The following is a 16673-nucleotide window of genomic DNA, read 5'->3' as shown; positions in this document are numbered from 1 at the left end:
TGGAGAGGTGTGTTAACACTTTTCTTGCTGATTTGATATATTTGTGCAAGATAAAATGGCAGTACAAATCTTACATGCTTGCAGTGCAAGACAGACCATTCAAGCCGTATTTAGGGACCAGAAAGGGGTGGGAGCTCATATGAGTATCGCTCTGCTCTCAAAGTGATGCAATACGACTGCCATTACATCATCCAGGTGATGGTTAAGGAGAGCACCTTGTTGTTATCTGCACTCAAAAAAATGCTGGGTTATTTTCAACACAAAAAAGGGACGAACCCAATCTTGCTGGGTCTTACTGTAATTTAATCTATGATGGGTTAATTTAACCCATTGTTTGGACAAGTATAAAAAGTTTCTGGGTTCATTTAACCCAACGACTGGGTTTGTGCCTTTTTGACTCAACGCTGGGATGAAAATAACCCATCTTTTGTATTTTGAGTGTGTGTAAAGAGACACTACAAATTATATACTTGATAAAGTCTGTGAATGGCTTACCTACATTGAATCTGAAAGTCCTGTAAATGTTTTTGATATTTGTTTAAGGCCCTATCTTTCACAAACTGTTATTTCTTATTTAATTCAGAGTAATATCATTTTATAAAGAGTGATCATTTTATAATGATAAATACTTTTATGGTATGTTTTTTAACAGCATCAAAGTTTGAGTTTAATCTTTGACATGATCTCACTCAGTTGAAGATATCAAGATTATATGAAGAGTTTGATTCCAAAATGGGATAATGCCATTTTTTTTTTATTAGTTACCACCAAAATCAGTATTGTATCTGCTCAGTATTAAAAAGTAAATTCTTTATTTTACACAAAATCCAATATCTGCCATGTTATTCTTTAATCCTGTCTCACTTTTATCCCAAAACGCGACAAACGCCAGTCCTTCTTTACTGCAGAATGCAATAAATACACTCAACCAATCACAGCACACCATTCCACGCATTGTCAACAAACAATGGCGGCCTGTTGAATACACATAGAATCTTAGTTTGCCTCATCTACTATGTACTTCTTGATCAACAAACAAACAAAAACAAAATAATACTTTTGATGGCATTGATAAACTTGTGGTGGTTTTCTGTGACGGGAAAGAAACGTAAGCCATCAAAATCTAATAATTTACGCAAGAGGCACCCGGGTGAAGGAAAAATGTTGGCCGTTGATTGTTCTCACACGTTCTCATACTCAAAGTCAACGAAAATCCAGCAGAACCAAATCATTTTACAACTGTTCGCTGTCAAAAAGTTCAGCGACAACGTCCCAAGTATAACCGCAGCAATGACAGTGTTCTTAATATGACAAAGTAAGCGTTTTGATTAATGCCATTAATGGTTATTTTTTTATCAGTGTATACCACTAGTCAACTAAATGAATATAACATGACAAAGATGAATCATTTATAGATTGATTCAAAAGATTTATAGCATTTTGGGGGGAAAACTTGCCATGGATTTATTGCATTTTGTGAAAAAAATAATCAGTTTTTATAATTAATCTTTGAAAATCAAATTACGGATTTGAATTTTAATGTTTTTATAACCTAAAGATGCTATGTGAAAGTTTGTAACAGAAAAAAGTGGTTTTCATCTTGTCACTTTCTTTGTATAGAAAACACGTTTTTACCGAAATTAGTCAAAATGGATTTATTGCGTTTTGCAGCCAAACTCTTCTTATTTTCACTGAATAGTCTTTATGTAGGATGATTTTATGTAAAAAACAGTAAATCACCAAAAATGACTTTAGCTGGGTTTTCACAGATTGGGTCATAAATGACAAACCAAATGGCATCTGCAAGCAAATACACTTTTTTACATTTCAATGTATGCTGTTTTAACAATTTAATAATTTATTTAGCAGATTTATTTAGTTTGATGTACACTCTAAAAATGTCTGAGTTGTTTTTAACCCATGCGCGCTTGGTAAATATTGGACAAAACACACTGGGTTAAAAATGACCCAAAAGGCAGAAGACACTTTTTGTTTTTATTCTGAACTGCTATTTTTTATTTATGCATATTTGTGCAATATAAAATACTGCAATTGTGTATATTTAAGGCCTTGTTGGGTTAATAAATCAACCTATGCTGGGTTGTTTCAATTCATGGTTGGGTTAACAACAACCCAGCATATGTTTATTTATTAACCCAGCATGTGTTTTGTCTAATATTTACACAGCATTGGGTTTAAAATAACCCAGAAGAATTTAGTGTGCAATAAATGACTAAGGGGTGGTTTCCCGGACAGGGCTTGCCCTAGTCCCACATTAAAATGCATGTTTGAGCTGCTTTCATTAAAAAAACATCCTGTCTGCACTTCCGATCTCTCTGATGAAGTCAATACGAAAGTGATTAAACTGCAATTTATCGACTGGCCGCTAGAGACTGGCTCCAAAAGGGAGTCAATTCCAATAGACCCCCATGTTAAAATTCCCAACTTTACAGTAGAAAATAATTGGGCGGTTTCTCGGTTGTAAGGTTTGCTTGTAAAAACGACTTAACTAAGGCCTAGTCCTGGATTAATCTAAACCCTGTTCATGAAACTCCCCCTTAATGTTTATAAGACTAAAACATTTATGTATAGCCTAAATCAGAGGTGGTTAAACGAGGGCCCGCAGGCACTTTTATCCAGCCCACGAAGCAGTTTATTATTATATTAAACACTGTGGGCCCTATTTTAACAATCTAAGCACATGGTCTAAAGCGCACACTGCATAGTCTAAAAGGGTTGTTCCTATTTTTGTAATGAGTAATGGGTGTGTTTTGGGTGTAACGTGCAATAAACCAATGAGAGTCTCATAAAAATTGCGTTGTTTTTATTTGTATTAAAATTGTTATTTGTTTGTATTAAAGCCTTTGCTTTCTTTTTAAAAGTCATTTTCTTTCAGTCATGGAAGTAAATTAGCAGGCTTTTAAGTGCTGTAAATATATGGATAGCCTACATCAGGGTTCCCCAAATCCTCAAAGAATAATTAAAGCTGCAAGCAGCGATGGAAGGGCCCTCTCACGTATGTGCACGGCCACCCGATGGCCTTAGGAAAAACAGTGAACAGTGGGGATATGAATTAGTGTGTAAATATATGTGGATATTCTAATTAGACTGACCAAATATGATGTTGATATTGTTAAATCTCTTAGAGCAGTGAATCAGTGTTTCCTGCTGCCTCTAGGTGGCGCTATAACAGTATCTGTATTTTGCTATGTTGATGTTTTCAGGCCGGGCCTCTTATTGACCATGTTATGTATTGGGCAGGTCGGACATTGTATGCCTGAATTACAACAACTTCCAGTTTCATGGTAAAACATCAAACTTTGCCAGGACGCCACAGACACGCCCTTCAACGCCAAGTCAAGATCTTTACAATTTATCATCGCAAAGTCCTTAAGATCTGTCTAACCAAATAAGATGATGATCTAATTCAATTTCTATGAGCAGTAAATCACAGTGTAAAACCTGACATTTCCTGCTGCCAGCAGGTGGCGCTATGATTGTCTCTGAATATTGCCATGTTGATGTGTTCAGGCCAGGACTCCTATCAAACATGTGAAGAGTGGGTCAGATTGGACATTGTAAGCCTGAGTTAGAACAACTTCCTGTTTTATGGCGAAAAGCAGAAATTTGGGCCGCCACGGACACACCCTCCAACAAAAAGTCAAGATCTTCGCAATTTAGCATCGCAAAGGCCTTTAGATGACACGGACCAAATATGGTTCATATCTGTAGGAGGAGTTCATTAAAGTACGAAGCCCAGAAATGGCAAAATTTTCAAAGGACTATATACGATCCCAAACGAGGCATAAGGGTCTTATCTAGCAAAACGATTGTCATTTTTTACAATAAAAATAAAAAATATACACTTTTAAAGCACAACTTCTCGTATAGATCCGGTCCAGCGCGACCTAACGTAAATGCGTAGTGACGTAGGGAGGTCACGTGTTACATATATAAAACGCACATTTGCGGACCATTGTAAACAATAAACTGACACAAAGACATTAATTAGTATCAGTTGACATACAACAACGTAGGAACGGTCCTCTTCCTCAACACTTGTAAACACTGGGGTGGAGTTTCGCGTTCGTCCTCTGTGACCTCTTGACGTCATTACGTATTGTGTGGGGTCACGCTGACGCATCACGACCGGATCTGTACGAGAAGTTGTGCTTTAAAAGTGCATATTTTTTATTTTTATTGTCAAAAATGACAATCGTTTTGCTAGATAAGACCCTTAAGTCTCGTTTGGGATAGTTTATAGTCCTTTGAAACTCCGGTGAAAAAAACTGTTACAAGTTGAGTTAAGTGTTAATTGTTGGTGTCTATTAAAGTCCATTGGGATGAGAAAAATCCTGCAATGTTTTCCTCGAAAGACATAATTTCTTCTCGACTGAGCAGGGAGGGGCATCGACATTTTGGATGGCATGGTGGTGAGTAAATTATCTGGATTTTTCTTTTAAGAAAATGGAATATTCCTTTAAATCTCTAGGAGGAGTTCGTTAAAGTACGAAGCCTGGAAATGGCAAAATTTTGCAGGTGGTGCTATCGAGTCATTTCTACACGCCCACTTCTGACGCCTATACCACATGTACATTTTTGTCACTTCTGAAGTGTGTGCAAAGTTTCATGAGTTTTCAAGGTCTGTACTCAAAAAATACTTTATTGTAACAAACAGGAGATAAAAAATGTACAAATGTGTGGAATGAGCTGAAATGTTTTAGCATTCGGACAGCCCCGTGAGTGTTTTAAAAACATTACTTAAAAAAGGTTCTCATGATATCCGCAGGTACAAAGTCATCATTTACAATAAATCCACGGGTAGCATTTTAAAAAAAACAATTTCAAAATAAATGCAATATGTGCAAAACATTAAATTACTTACCAGGCTGATGCAGCTCTTTACGCCTTCTAACGTCTCATAATCGGTCCTCATTTATGTCCAAGAGACTAATAATAGTTTATATTTTAATCCTTTAATTTTTCATATTTAAAACGTTTGTATGCTGTCCATGTGTGTAATAAGCAAAAGTTCACCCAAAAATGAAAATTCTGTCATCATTCACTCACTCTCACAAACCTATAGAAATGTCTTTGTTCTGATAAACACGAAGGAAAATATTTTGAGAAATGTTTGTAACCAAACCATTTGTGGATCCCATTTACTTCCATAGTAGGATAAAAGAATACTATGGAAGTAAATGGGGTCCATTAACGGTTTAGTTACAAACATTTCTCAAAATTTCTATAGGTTTGTAACAACATGAGAGTGAGTGAATGATGACAGAATTTTCATTTTTGGGTGAACTATCCCTTTAACCTTAGACTTTAGACCAGGTTTTGTTGGTCAATGGCATAGTCTATTTTAGTTGACTCAAAGCAACGCGCCAACAATGTGCCAGAACACACCTCATTTCCAGACCAGAACGCCCATGGGCGCACAATTGGGCACAAATGCATTTGCTATTTAAACAATGTGATGCTAGACATGAAAATGACAACTGCATCATGATAAAACTAGCAAAAAAACACTTGCGTCGCACACCGGGTCTATGGTAGAATTCTGGTCCAGAATGAATCATTTGATGCAATACCATCAACGTCCAAAAGATGTAGCTAGCGCTGAAAACTCGACTGGAAAATGAGCTTGCAAGAAGTGCAACAATACAGAAAAATAAACACTGAATGTTGCGTTTTTAAAACAGAATGGACAGCAAAATACTTCACCAACATCAGACAGAAGCCGATATGTATAATTAGCCATTTTTAAATCTTAAAAACTGCTCACCTCTGTTTTTACCATCATGGTGATATGTAATAATTATCTAGCAAATTGCACATGAAATGATTTGCCCTTAAGAAAATGAAGCATGCTTTAACTACATTAAGCAGATCTTTTATTTGCTGTAACCACAAATTAACTATGGTCTCACCATGGTATTTTATTTGTAGTAAAACTGTGGCACAATGCAAATGAATCTGCTAACATGGTTACTACACTAATAAAACCATGGTTACTTTTCCTTATGGTATTGGCTCACAATATTATTATGCTAAATATATTGCTCAGACTATGATACTATGATGTTTTCTTCAGAACTGCATATAGCTGTATGTATCCACAGGATACAAGAGATTTTTTTCCGAAATATGATGTAGATAAAATAAAATAAAAAATCTGTTCAATATCTTATATAATTTAAAGACATTTTATACGCATTTTTAATATTGCTAGCTTTTGTATGTTAAAACAAATTTTGATTACATATTCAAATAACTTATATAAAATACATTTATTGGTTTGAATATTTAACTTAATTATCTTTTATTGCAAATACGAGAGTTTAGGTCAAAACATTTATATTGTAATATAATTTAATATAAAACGTATCATTTTATGATGAATACTTGAATGATTAAATGCTACTTAAGTGCAGGATTTTGCATGTTCACTTTATGAAGCTTTGCTCGTCCGCCATCTGCTGGACAGCACTGATATTGCAGATTTAAAAAAGCAGGCAAAACTGCCTCAGCAGTACCAACATGTGAAATACACTATGACTTATGATAACTGTTTAAAAATTATAATGGTAATCATTTTTTTAAAATAAACTTTATCTATAAAGTCTTTCGTTATCTATTTCAAATTGTAAACATTTTTACAATAAAAATATATGTTTACAGTAAAAATATATAACATATTATAAATTGGCCATTTTAATCACATTTAAGAGTAAAAATGTAGATACTTAAAATATATAGATATTTTAAAATAATGTGTTTTGAAAATAATAGATAGAAACAACTTTGTCATACATAGCACAGATTAAGGGTGATTTTTGAGTGCTTGCCTCTGATCAAAGCCACAAATACAAACACCCATCAATACGCAAATGAATGAATCAAACAATATGAATACTGAGAGATTTGATTGATTGATTGATTGCTGTGGAACTGTATTACAGTGTTGTTGGAGAATCAACAGGATTGGGTTCATCTTCCTCTGCTAAGCAGTGCTGTTCTTGCTTGTAGTAAAGGATGAAGAGCTTCTTCCAGCCCATGGCTTTTCCCAGCTTCTCCATGTCTTCAGTTATCACATTAAAATGACTTAAATTGCTCTTCCAAAACTCTTCAGAGTTACACAGCTGCAGATACAATGATTAATAGTATGCATAACACAAGCTGCACAAAAAAAAAAAAAAAACTAAAGCATAATGTGGTTTGTACAAATTCCTATCCAAAGCAAGATCAATGGTAGAAGTGAAGCTGATCTGAGCACAGACCACTAATAATAAAAAAATCAAAATGTAGTTCTCTTAAGTGTTGAATGTTGTTCTGACCTTCAAAAACCTTCTTGAAGTTTGGCTGAGATGACCGATGTCCTGGACGGACACATAAGAAAGAATTTTCAAGAGTAGCTGGTCAGGTAAACGCTCCAGGTAGTCAAAGTCTCCTTGGCACAGAGACAAGGTGTATTCCAGAATCCCATGTCCAAACACCACGCCTAAATGCTCTACAATCATAAAATACGTTTTTTATTTAGGTATGAGTTACAAGCAGCTGCAATATACTTGCATATATCATGTTTTAATGTCGATTGGGTTAATAACACAAAATGAATAGATTTTTACCCTGTAGTGCTGAATCCTGTACAAAGTCATCGTGGGACTGTTTTATCTCTCCTGGTGGTATCCCTCTGAATTCACTCCGCATTGAGATCTTCCACCACCTCCATATAACCTTTAAGAAATAAAGATATGTTTGGAAATTAGGAATTTCAAAAGATTAATTGCAATTAATGGCATGCAAAATAAAAAATTATTGTGTTTACATAATATGTTTGTATATTATGTATATACATGTATACATTTAAGAAACATTTTATGTATTTGTTAACATTTAAATGTGATATATATACACACACACACACACACACACACACACACACACACACACACACACACACACACACACACACACACACACACACACACATATATATATATATATATATATATATATATATATATATATATATGCACACACACATAATTTTTTCTTTAATACATACATGCATGTGTATATATACAAACTACAGTACACAGACATATATTATGCAAAAACAAACTTTTATTTTGTATGCGATGAATCTTTTGACAGCCCTATTGGAAATAAAACCAATTGTATAAACAATGTTCAGAACTTTTTTTAGTTAAATTGCAGTGAAATACAAGATGGTAAATGAGAAGATGGTAATGATAACTGAATATCACTTCATAGACCGTCAACACAGGTAATGACAATCAATCAAAACAAAAATATGTACACAAAATAATTTGAATAGAATTTTTGGCTAATATCAAATATTTCTGAAAACATCCCATATGCATTTTATACAAATTATTTTATGAAAAATCACACTTGTTGTATAATTGTTTTAATATTAATACATTTTATCTGCAATAAATCCTGTTAAATAGTAATATACCTCCTTTTGTGTGATAATAAGTTGGTAAAAGTCTTTAGAGGGAGCTGGACCCTGTCCATCGATTTCAAACAGGACTTCACCTAGCAGAGACGCCATTTTTGGACGCTCAGCGGTTGTCATGACAACCAGGATGCCAACGGAGGCCCTGTCCCGTTATCTTTTTAATGTAAACATATTTGCAACATACATAAACTATAAATAATTCAACTATTAAAATAAAAATATTTAAGTATTATTAACATTCAACAAAATTGGGGGGGGGGGGTCACGACCTGGCGGATTGATAATATGAAATCTTGACGTATGCTCCTTGAGGGATATATTCCCAAGCGGAAGGTTGATGTTAGCACAGACTAGTCACAATAACCGCAATATACGTTATTTTCGTCGTCAATGTGGTTGTTAAGGTCCGCCTTTCCGCATTCTGCCGTTGTTTGTCTGCGGAAAGTAGTGCCTCGGCGGAAGCAGCGGACACTGTGGTAACGGAGGTGATGCGGTGGCAGTTCGCAGGTCGCTCAGCTGATGAAGGTAAATCCGCTGACTGCTGCTGCTGCACTGTGTCTAACAGCTACTACAACACTGCAACAAATAGGTAATTACAACAACACCAAAAATACACACATATACGTTTGACTGCAACGCAAGGGAGCCGTCTTGGATCTTATGCGCATCGGAGCCCTTCGTGTGAATCAGATGTCGAGTAATATGAGTGAGAAAAACCAGACGAAAAAGAAAATATGGTTTCCAGTTGTCATCTCTCGAGCCCTTTTCTTACGTGTCTTGTTTCTTTCTTTTGGTTTATGTGTGTGTTAGATTCAAGAATACCAAGTGATTTTTGTCATTTGCTTTGGTGGGGGAAGCAATAAACTATTTGAATCCTATTGACGTTAATTTCACGCGCAGGCGAACTGAGACCCATTTATATAGGCCCTTTAAAATAGATACACAATATTTATTAACCATTAGCTGAGAGGCCAGCTAAGTAGTTCAACGAATATACAGTCACATTTTACGTACCTTTGTTTATATTTTAATGTATGTAGGATTTAAAACTGTGCAAAATAGTGCTATATTAGCCCACCAGATTGGTAGGAAATGAGAAATTAATCCAAGTTGTGTCTAACGTTACTTCTGTTTCTTTTTTGTGTTGGTAATGCCAGTAAACGTCTGAAAATGTGGAGGTGTCGTGCATCACGAGTAGTGATTTTTATTGTCCTATCCAGGCCTGTTTAGGTTAAATGTTGATGAGTGTAGTTTGTGGGTGCTGGTAGTTTTTGGTAGTTTGTTTACGTCTTCAGTTACTTTGACCTGATCTTGCCCGCATACACGTCGACAGGAGACCGGCTTGGCTCTGTAGCTTTACCCTATGTAGGCCAATTACTGTCAACAACGGTACAAACTTTCTCTTTATTAACTCTATCAAACTTACTGTTCGTATTATGATGTGTTTTTCTTTGTTAATGTAAATAAGGCTTGTTGTTTGTTTGATAATCGCTTGTCACGCTTCGTCCCTTCAGAAGATTAGCATCGGCTAGCTATGCAAGCAGCATTAGCATCAAAGACAGATGGCTTGAAATCATACGGAACATTGTTTCGTTATTTCAGCACGTGAAACTACTTGAATCTGCTTGTCAGACGTAATTGCTCGGTTATTTTATGCGTAGTTAAATACATTGAGTATTTTGTCTAATTTGCCATAGTTAGCACGATGCTAACGTTAGCCGAACACGATTGTCAGTTTGACTGCGTAAACATTTTGATGAAAATTCACTTCAAGTAACCCTTTTATCACACTTTGTGCCTCGTGGTTCTTTAAACAGGTGTACATTTTAGTGTTTCTGTATTTTGTAGACGCCAATCACACATGTTTTGGATTAGCAAAAGCCTCTGTGAAGGGCCAGAAAACGCGAGACCGGTGTTCAGGGCCTCGTCATGAGAAAATTGAGTTATCGTGCTGTATTTTGTTAATGTATAATAATATAAACACGTATGTACATTCGTGGTGTAATGGTTTTGATGGTTTGGTCGTGTAAAGACAGTAAGCGTAATTTTTGTTAATAGCTGTTTGTTTCACGGACTGTACAAAATAAACAAAAGGATCTGCTCAGGCCTGTGTTGGAGATCGGCCTTCATGTTCATGTCGTATTTTCATGTCAACAGTCCAAATACACACAACACCACAAAAATCTGGTGGAAAACGTCATTAAAACTGGCGTCGATGGTTTTTAGTGATATGGTTTTTATTGTTGTTATCGACATCTGAAGAAATTAAACTCCTAAGTTAATCATAGCGCGATCATTTCGTAATGTCTTCTGGGAAGTATGAGCTTCAGTGGTATGTACGGGGGATTTTGACATGTTTGGGGCCTGTTTTTGGATCAAATATGGTTATGACGGAAAAAGTAATTATTAAAAAAATATTGTGCCTTTCTGTTAATGTTGGGCGTTTTTGTTGTCTGATAGTTTGAATGTCATGTACGTGACTTGGCTTGCAGGAGTAGCTTGTGGTGTCGTTATAAAGAGGAAGGCCTTTAAGCACGTCTAAACTTAAAACACACTCCACGTTGTGTCTAGATCTTAACATTAAAGTATGTTATTAAAAAATATGTTTTGATGTAAGTTACTGTGTTTCGAAATCAAGGATTATGTCTCTCCAGACAGCAGATTGCGCGTCACAGGTTCGGTTCGTCTGTATGTGTATAATGTGACGTATTGCATGAATATATGATTTATATATATTAAATAACAAGGGAAACTATATGTATATTATTATTGTTTCATCTAAAGCTATGACATAAAATCAGATAAAATATCTCTACTCTTTTTACAGCTAATATAAGAAAGGCTTTTCTACACATGACCTAAATATATATATATTTAAAGTGACTTACAGTGGCAAAGTTAGAACAGCATGTAAGTTTGTTTTTATGCTAAAAAAATGTCTGTGTAGGTAAATTTGTTTCGATCTGTGTTTGATAATACTGGTAAGGTAAGAGATGTAGGGCTCATACAACAGACTGTTTATTTTAAGTCCTCTTATAATGTTTCTCATCTCTTTAGTTGAGATTATATTCCTGTTTTTTCCTGAACAGGCCTTGCATACCAAATAATGCCGGTTGCCAGTTGTTTTACCTGTATTTTTGAACAAAATGGCTGCCTCCTTAGTCTGCAGTTGTAATTGAATTCCTCAATAATATTGAATTTTATTTTTATCATTTATGATATGGCACATTTTATAAAGAGACCCCAATGAACCTCTTCATACTTATCTCCCACTCCTCTTACCATGTTTGCCCACTTTCTTGCGACCCTAGGCTGTTGTTTGGGTATTTGCACATGGCTGGTAAGTGTGTTTGGCATATACTGTCATCTGCATATGCTGGACATGGGTCCAGTGTGAGACACAGTTGATGGACCCACATTGTCCTATTTAACCCCCAAGTCCCAATATAATATTGAGCTGACTGTTAGATGTATATGGAGTATATAGTTGATATGAAGGTTGTGTAAGGGAAGCAATTTCAGACAAATGTGTAAACGGTTGGTAGAACCATAAAGTTTCAGAACAAAGATAATAAAACACTTTAAAGTAGGATGTTCCTGATTTTGTCTTTTACCCTGTTGTGTTCATGTCTTTCCTATTGCCTAAAGAATGCACAGCAGTAAATAGCTAATTGATTGTTATTTGTGGGTAATTGGAAAGGACATCCAATTTTCCATTTAAAAGAGCTTTCTCATTCTCACATTAAGAATATTCATGAAGAAAAATAATGATATGAAACGTAACAGAAGTCAAACCACTTTTTGTGACTTTAATAAATAGAATGTTTTAAATGGGTATGGGGTCTAACGGTACATGCATTTGTACCAAACTAATTTGGTAAAGGACTTCCGGTTAGGTGCACATGTGTACCGGATGCAATCTTCATCAGTAGTAGAACAGTAGTACTTCAAATCCAAGTTCTCACATGGACGTATTGCGTGGCGGACCGCAAGTTTCTTTAGTTACGTTTTTATTATTTTTATTTCTACTTTTTTACTACTTTTCTATAGCCTGGGAAAACCCAGACAACTTCCGGCAAATTTAGATTTGATCTGCAAGTAGTCTGGCAAAGAATCCATTCAAGCCCATTTCTAATGCAGAGAAATCGCGGCACCAATCAGAAACGTTGGAGCGAGCTTTACACGATGACGACAGCGCAGCGACGGTGAAGCAGATTTTGTACATTACAAAGATGGATGCCGCCATGGAACATCACTCGTTCAAATCAGCTATCGTGTCTGTTTTAAGTGATTTAAACTTTTCCTTTTCATTAAAACCTGAACAAAGAATCACACTCGAAGCCTTCATATCTATAAAAAGATGTTATCGCTGTCTTACCGACTGGGTCCAGCAAACGTCTGATATAGCTCTGCATACGTCATCTCCTTCATCACTCTGGGGTGCGTTTCTCGAAAGCATCATTAGCCAACCATTGTCGTAAGTTTTGTCGTTACTGGCAAAGTTCCACGATTTTGTGTTTCTTGTAACAATAGTTCAAACAAACATTCGCAAGTTGCAACGCAAACTTGTGTGGTTTGAACGACAGCTCTTTACCTGTCGTTAGAAGCATAGTTCCTTGTTATTATAATATGTAGACTTAAGTTGATCATGCTTTTGAACAAATTAAGCAAAAAACATGTAGTACAATGTATATCCATCATTCTAAATATATTAAAATTTTATTTTACGTCTTTAGGTTTGTAAACAGAATTAAAGCGCTGCATTTGAAACTGCGCATGTGCGCAGAACTACAAGCTTTAAGACCTGGTAGTTTGTTTCTCCAACTATGCATCGTACTATGTTTGTTCAGCAGCAAGTTACGTTGTTGTTCGGGAAACGCACCCCTGATTGGTTTTTAGGTCTATCCAATTGGACACAGAGGCATTTGAGAGACGCCCGTTGGTGACGCACCTTTGGAAATGATTGGTCTATGAAGCTTTGCCAGACCATAACTCGGTTACTACTGAGAATGGTCTGGTTTTAACCAGGCTTACTTTTCTATTTAAACACATGCTAGACCGAAGTTTGTTGTTACGCACGCTGTTGTTTAATTGTAGATGTTTACAATGTTACTAATAAACAACGAGTATTTTTATGTTTCGCGTTTCTTCCTCCTAACTTTAGCGAAATTTAACCGAACTGTGACTTAAAAACTAAGGTACGTATCGAACCGTGAATTTTGTGTAAACACCCTACGCGACAAGTGTTAATGCAGGGTCTTTGCACATCTTTTCACACGTTTGTGGAGTTCAGTTCCATACAGAAATACATCAGAATTAAGGCAGATCACAGATAGAACGAGCAAAGTTTTGTGATGAAAGGAGGAAACGCAATTAAAAGGGGACACTTGGATTTATTGGAGTTCAGGCAGGTGAGCTTCAATTTTGCTTGCGTTTGCATTTATGATTGTTAAAGCATATTATAATTTTAGTGTTTGATCAAATAAACCCTGTTTGTGAAATGTTTACTACAATGGTTAGCAATGTTTGTCATTTTATCTTTAATGCAGGTACTTACATCAATTAAGTCTTTTCTAAATTTAATGTAATAGCTCAGTTTTGTTATTAAAAAAAACTAATTCAGCTCGGTCTATCATTTCATGTTGTATTTATGTTCAACCAGTTGTCTTACTGAAGTTTATTGTATTTGTCTTTTAAAGAAGCAGACTAAGGATGATGTTTATCAGCATGAAGGACCCCAGCTAACACACACAGACAACAGCTGCTTAAACCTTCAGCAACAAATATATTTTGTACTTAATGTATACATCTAAAATAAATACAGAATGGCAATGCTTTTATATAATTCTTATATTAATATTTAACCTTAATAATAAAATAGTGTGTTGTTTAATTCGCATGTTTTTGTGCTTTACTTTGGTACAGAGAACTGTAAATTGTACTGGTATTGGTAATGAACACTGAAATTTGGTGCTGTGACCCTACTAGCCAGTACAGTAGATTTCTCTTACTTGTAAGGGTTACTTTTACTTCTCCTTTATATAGTTTCTCAACAGCCTTCATGATCAGTTTTAGTTGTTTGTAATTGGTGTCGGCTCGCCTTTTTTATTCTATCGGTTATGAGAGGGGTAAAGTAATTAAATCAGTTAGTTTTTCTTTGCAGCACATGCAATCAGTGCCAGCCATTTAACAAGATAAGTGATTAAAACAGGCATTTATATGACTACAGAATACTGGATATTGAGATTTGATATAATTTACTATGTTATGCAGTATACGGTATGCGATAGGGTAGTGCAAAATTTGTACAAATGATATTAGAATATATTTAAAAACACTGTCTCACCAGTCTCTGCTATCTGTATCCACTTAAGACTTAGACTACTTAAACTTACACTTATTGCATACCATTGCAATTTACATATTGTAATATAAACTGTTTATAGTATTTTGGTAATTTCGATAAATCTTGCTGCCCTGGTATGCATTAATCTAAATTTGTAGTTTGTTTACTAGTTACTAGTCATTAGCTGTCTTGGAAGTCATGAATACACTAGAGGATTAGGGTTATGCCGATCGACGATACTAAATGCTTGTGATAAATGAGTTTAAAAACAAGCAAAAAACTAAAATATAGAGTAATTTTACTCTATAGTGCGGGAATTTACGGAATTTGGCAGATTTTCAATGTTGAATTTTATTATGAAAATCTTTAAGCATTATCTAAATATTAAATCTCTTCCAAAATGTACTTTGGAATGCAAACCATCAATAAACATTTTGACTTGTAAAATAAGTTAAATCATTCTAATTTTGTAAATTAAATTTTTCAATTTACAGAAGCCAGAAAAATTAAAACCGGACAAAATGGAATCCAAAGAAATGAAAAGAGAAAAAACGGAATTTGAGAAAAAATTAAAACCAGCCCATATGATAAAAATTTCACAGGGCCATAGGCATGTCGTACAACGCTAATGAAGAGGGCTTTAGAGGCAAGAGCTTCCATATTTAACCTGACATTATTGACCTCAGAGAAAAATATCTAATAAGAGTCCATAAATCTAGGTTACAAGTCTTTTTCTCCTTCCCTGACACTGGACAAACGTTGCATTTTATTTGACAGAAATTGACGAGTGAAAATGTGTTGTGAGATTATAAAGTAATGCTTATACTATTTGACAGTCTGTTAGTTAATGTTGTTGTTAATCTAAAATGGCGACATTTCTGCTATTCTCACATTAAAAGTAGGATACTCATTAGTTTAGGCTGTGTGTCTAGATTCGTGTGAATCCGATTTACTTGTCAGCTTCTATACCTTTCCCATCTCTGCTTTCCTGTCAAGCTGCCGTTTATGAAATGTCCATGGATGACCAAAAGTGAAAATTCTCATGTTTTCTCACACTCATGCATCCCAAAATTAAGCCACTGAGCCTGATGCGCTATAGGATTGCGATTATATACATGCAATGTTTCCTTTACCAGAGATACAATACAGCTGCCAACCAGTATCATCTAGATTTGATATTTCCCGCATTTATCCTGTACTTGAATTGTATTTATCTCTTATATTTGCAAATAAGATTCAGTATTTTTTATTATAAGGGGAGGTATGTTTCAATTATTGACTTGTGTTAGCCTTGCAAAGCCTTGTGTTGTTGACTTAATGCCTTGTTTGTTTTTCAAGACTTTAAGAATAAAAAGCAAATAAGAATGTTAACACTAGGGCTGTACGCGATTAAATAAAATGCAATATCATGCAATCCCAGGTATTGGTGGCAAAAAATAAAATGGTGGATCAGAGCATCCCTAGCATTAGCCTAAAAAGTTGACAATACGTTACATTTGGTATTGGCCCCGTTAATGCAATTCCCGATCCAGCAAAAGTTCCGATTGTCCTAGATCGCAAGTATCGGATCGGTGCATCCCTAGTTTAGACCAAGCTCAGAAGCTTGATCCTCAGTTTTCATCAGACCCTGTTAAAATGCATTGGCAGATTTGGCACCTTTTGTCATAGTCTTTCATTTAGTTTATAATGATCTAATCAGACACAAACAGCAGGATGGAGGTGCATTGGGAGTGTGTATCTGTGTGGTGTCTTGGTGATTGATGCTTCGTGTTGTTCTTTAGCAATGAACTGTGGAGGACACAAAGACATCCCCGCGGCCATTCTCTGTGTATGCTC

The 16673-nt window shown here is 35.4% G+C and overlaps 2 protein-coding genes across 4 annotated transcripts in view; one reads left to right on the top strand and one right to left on the bottom strand.

Annotated features, from left to right (window-relative positions):
• Window positions 1-6912: 6912 nt before the first annotated feature.
• fbxo36a (F-box protein 36a) lies at window positions 6913-8921 on the bottom strand. The gene is made up of 5 exons (XM_055173613.2): window positions 8761-8921; window positions 8489-8645; window positions 7632-7740; window positions 7341-7513; window positions 6913-7145 (listed from the first exon to the last, which is right to left on the bottom strand). The coding sequence occupies exons 2-5, from the start codon at window positions 8606-8608 to the stop codon at window positions 6960-6962; spliced, it is 588 nt and encodes a 195-aa protein (XP_055029588.2). The 5' UTR covers window positions 8609-8645; window positions 8761-8921; the 3' UTR covers window positions 6913-6959.
• An 18-nt stretch (window positions 8922-8939) lies between these two features.
• trip12 (thyroid hormone receptor interactor 12) overlaps window positions 8940-16673 on the top strand; it is a 42883-nt gene continuing 35149 nt past the window's right edge. The window contains exon 1 of one of the 3 annotated variants that reach the window (XM_073853327.1): window positions 8940-9080. The gene's annotated coding sequence lies outside the window, so the exon portion shown is untranslated. Of the gene's footprint in view, window positions 9081-9707; window positions 9881-16673 lie in introns of those variants that run through there. The other 2 variants (XM_073853326.1, XM_073853328.1) reach the window with 2 other exon arrangements.

This window comes from Misgurnus anguillicaudatus, chromosome 15, assembly GCF_027580225.2.
Source record: "Misgurnus anguillicaudatus chromosome 15, ASM2758022v2, whole genome shotgun sequence".
NCBI lineage: Eukaryota > Metazoa > Chordata > Actinopteri > Cypriniformes > Cobitidae > Misgurnus > Misgurnus anguillicaudatus.
This window is presented reverse-complemented; position numbering and strand designations above follow the sequence as displayed.

Coding starts and splice junctions, on each gene's coding strand:
- fbxo36a (XM_055173613.2), bottom strand. CDS start 8,608: ATGACAACCGCTGAGCGTCCAAAAATGGCGTCTCTGCTAGGTGAAGTC. Junction 7,741..8,488: donor TTATTATCACACAAAAGGAG/GTATATTACTAT, acceptor TATTTCTTAAAG/GTTATATGGAGGTGGTGGAA. Junction 7,146..7,340: donor CTTCAAGAAGGTTTTTGAAG/GTCAGAACAACA, acceptor TTGTATCTGCAG/CTGTGTAACTCTGAAGAGTT.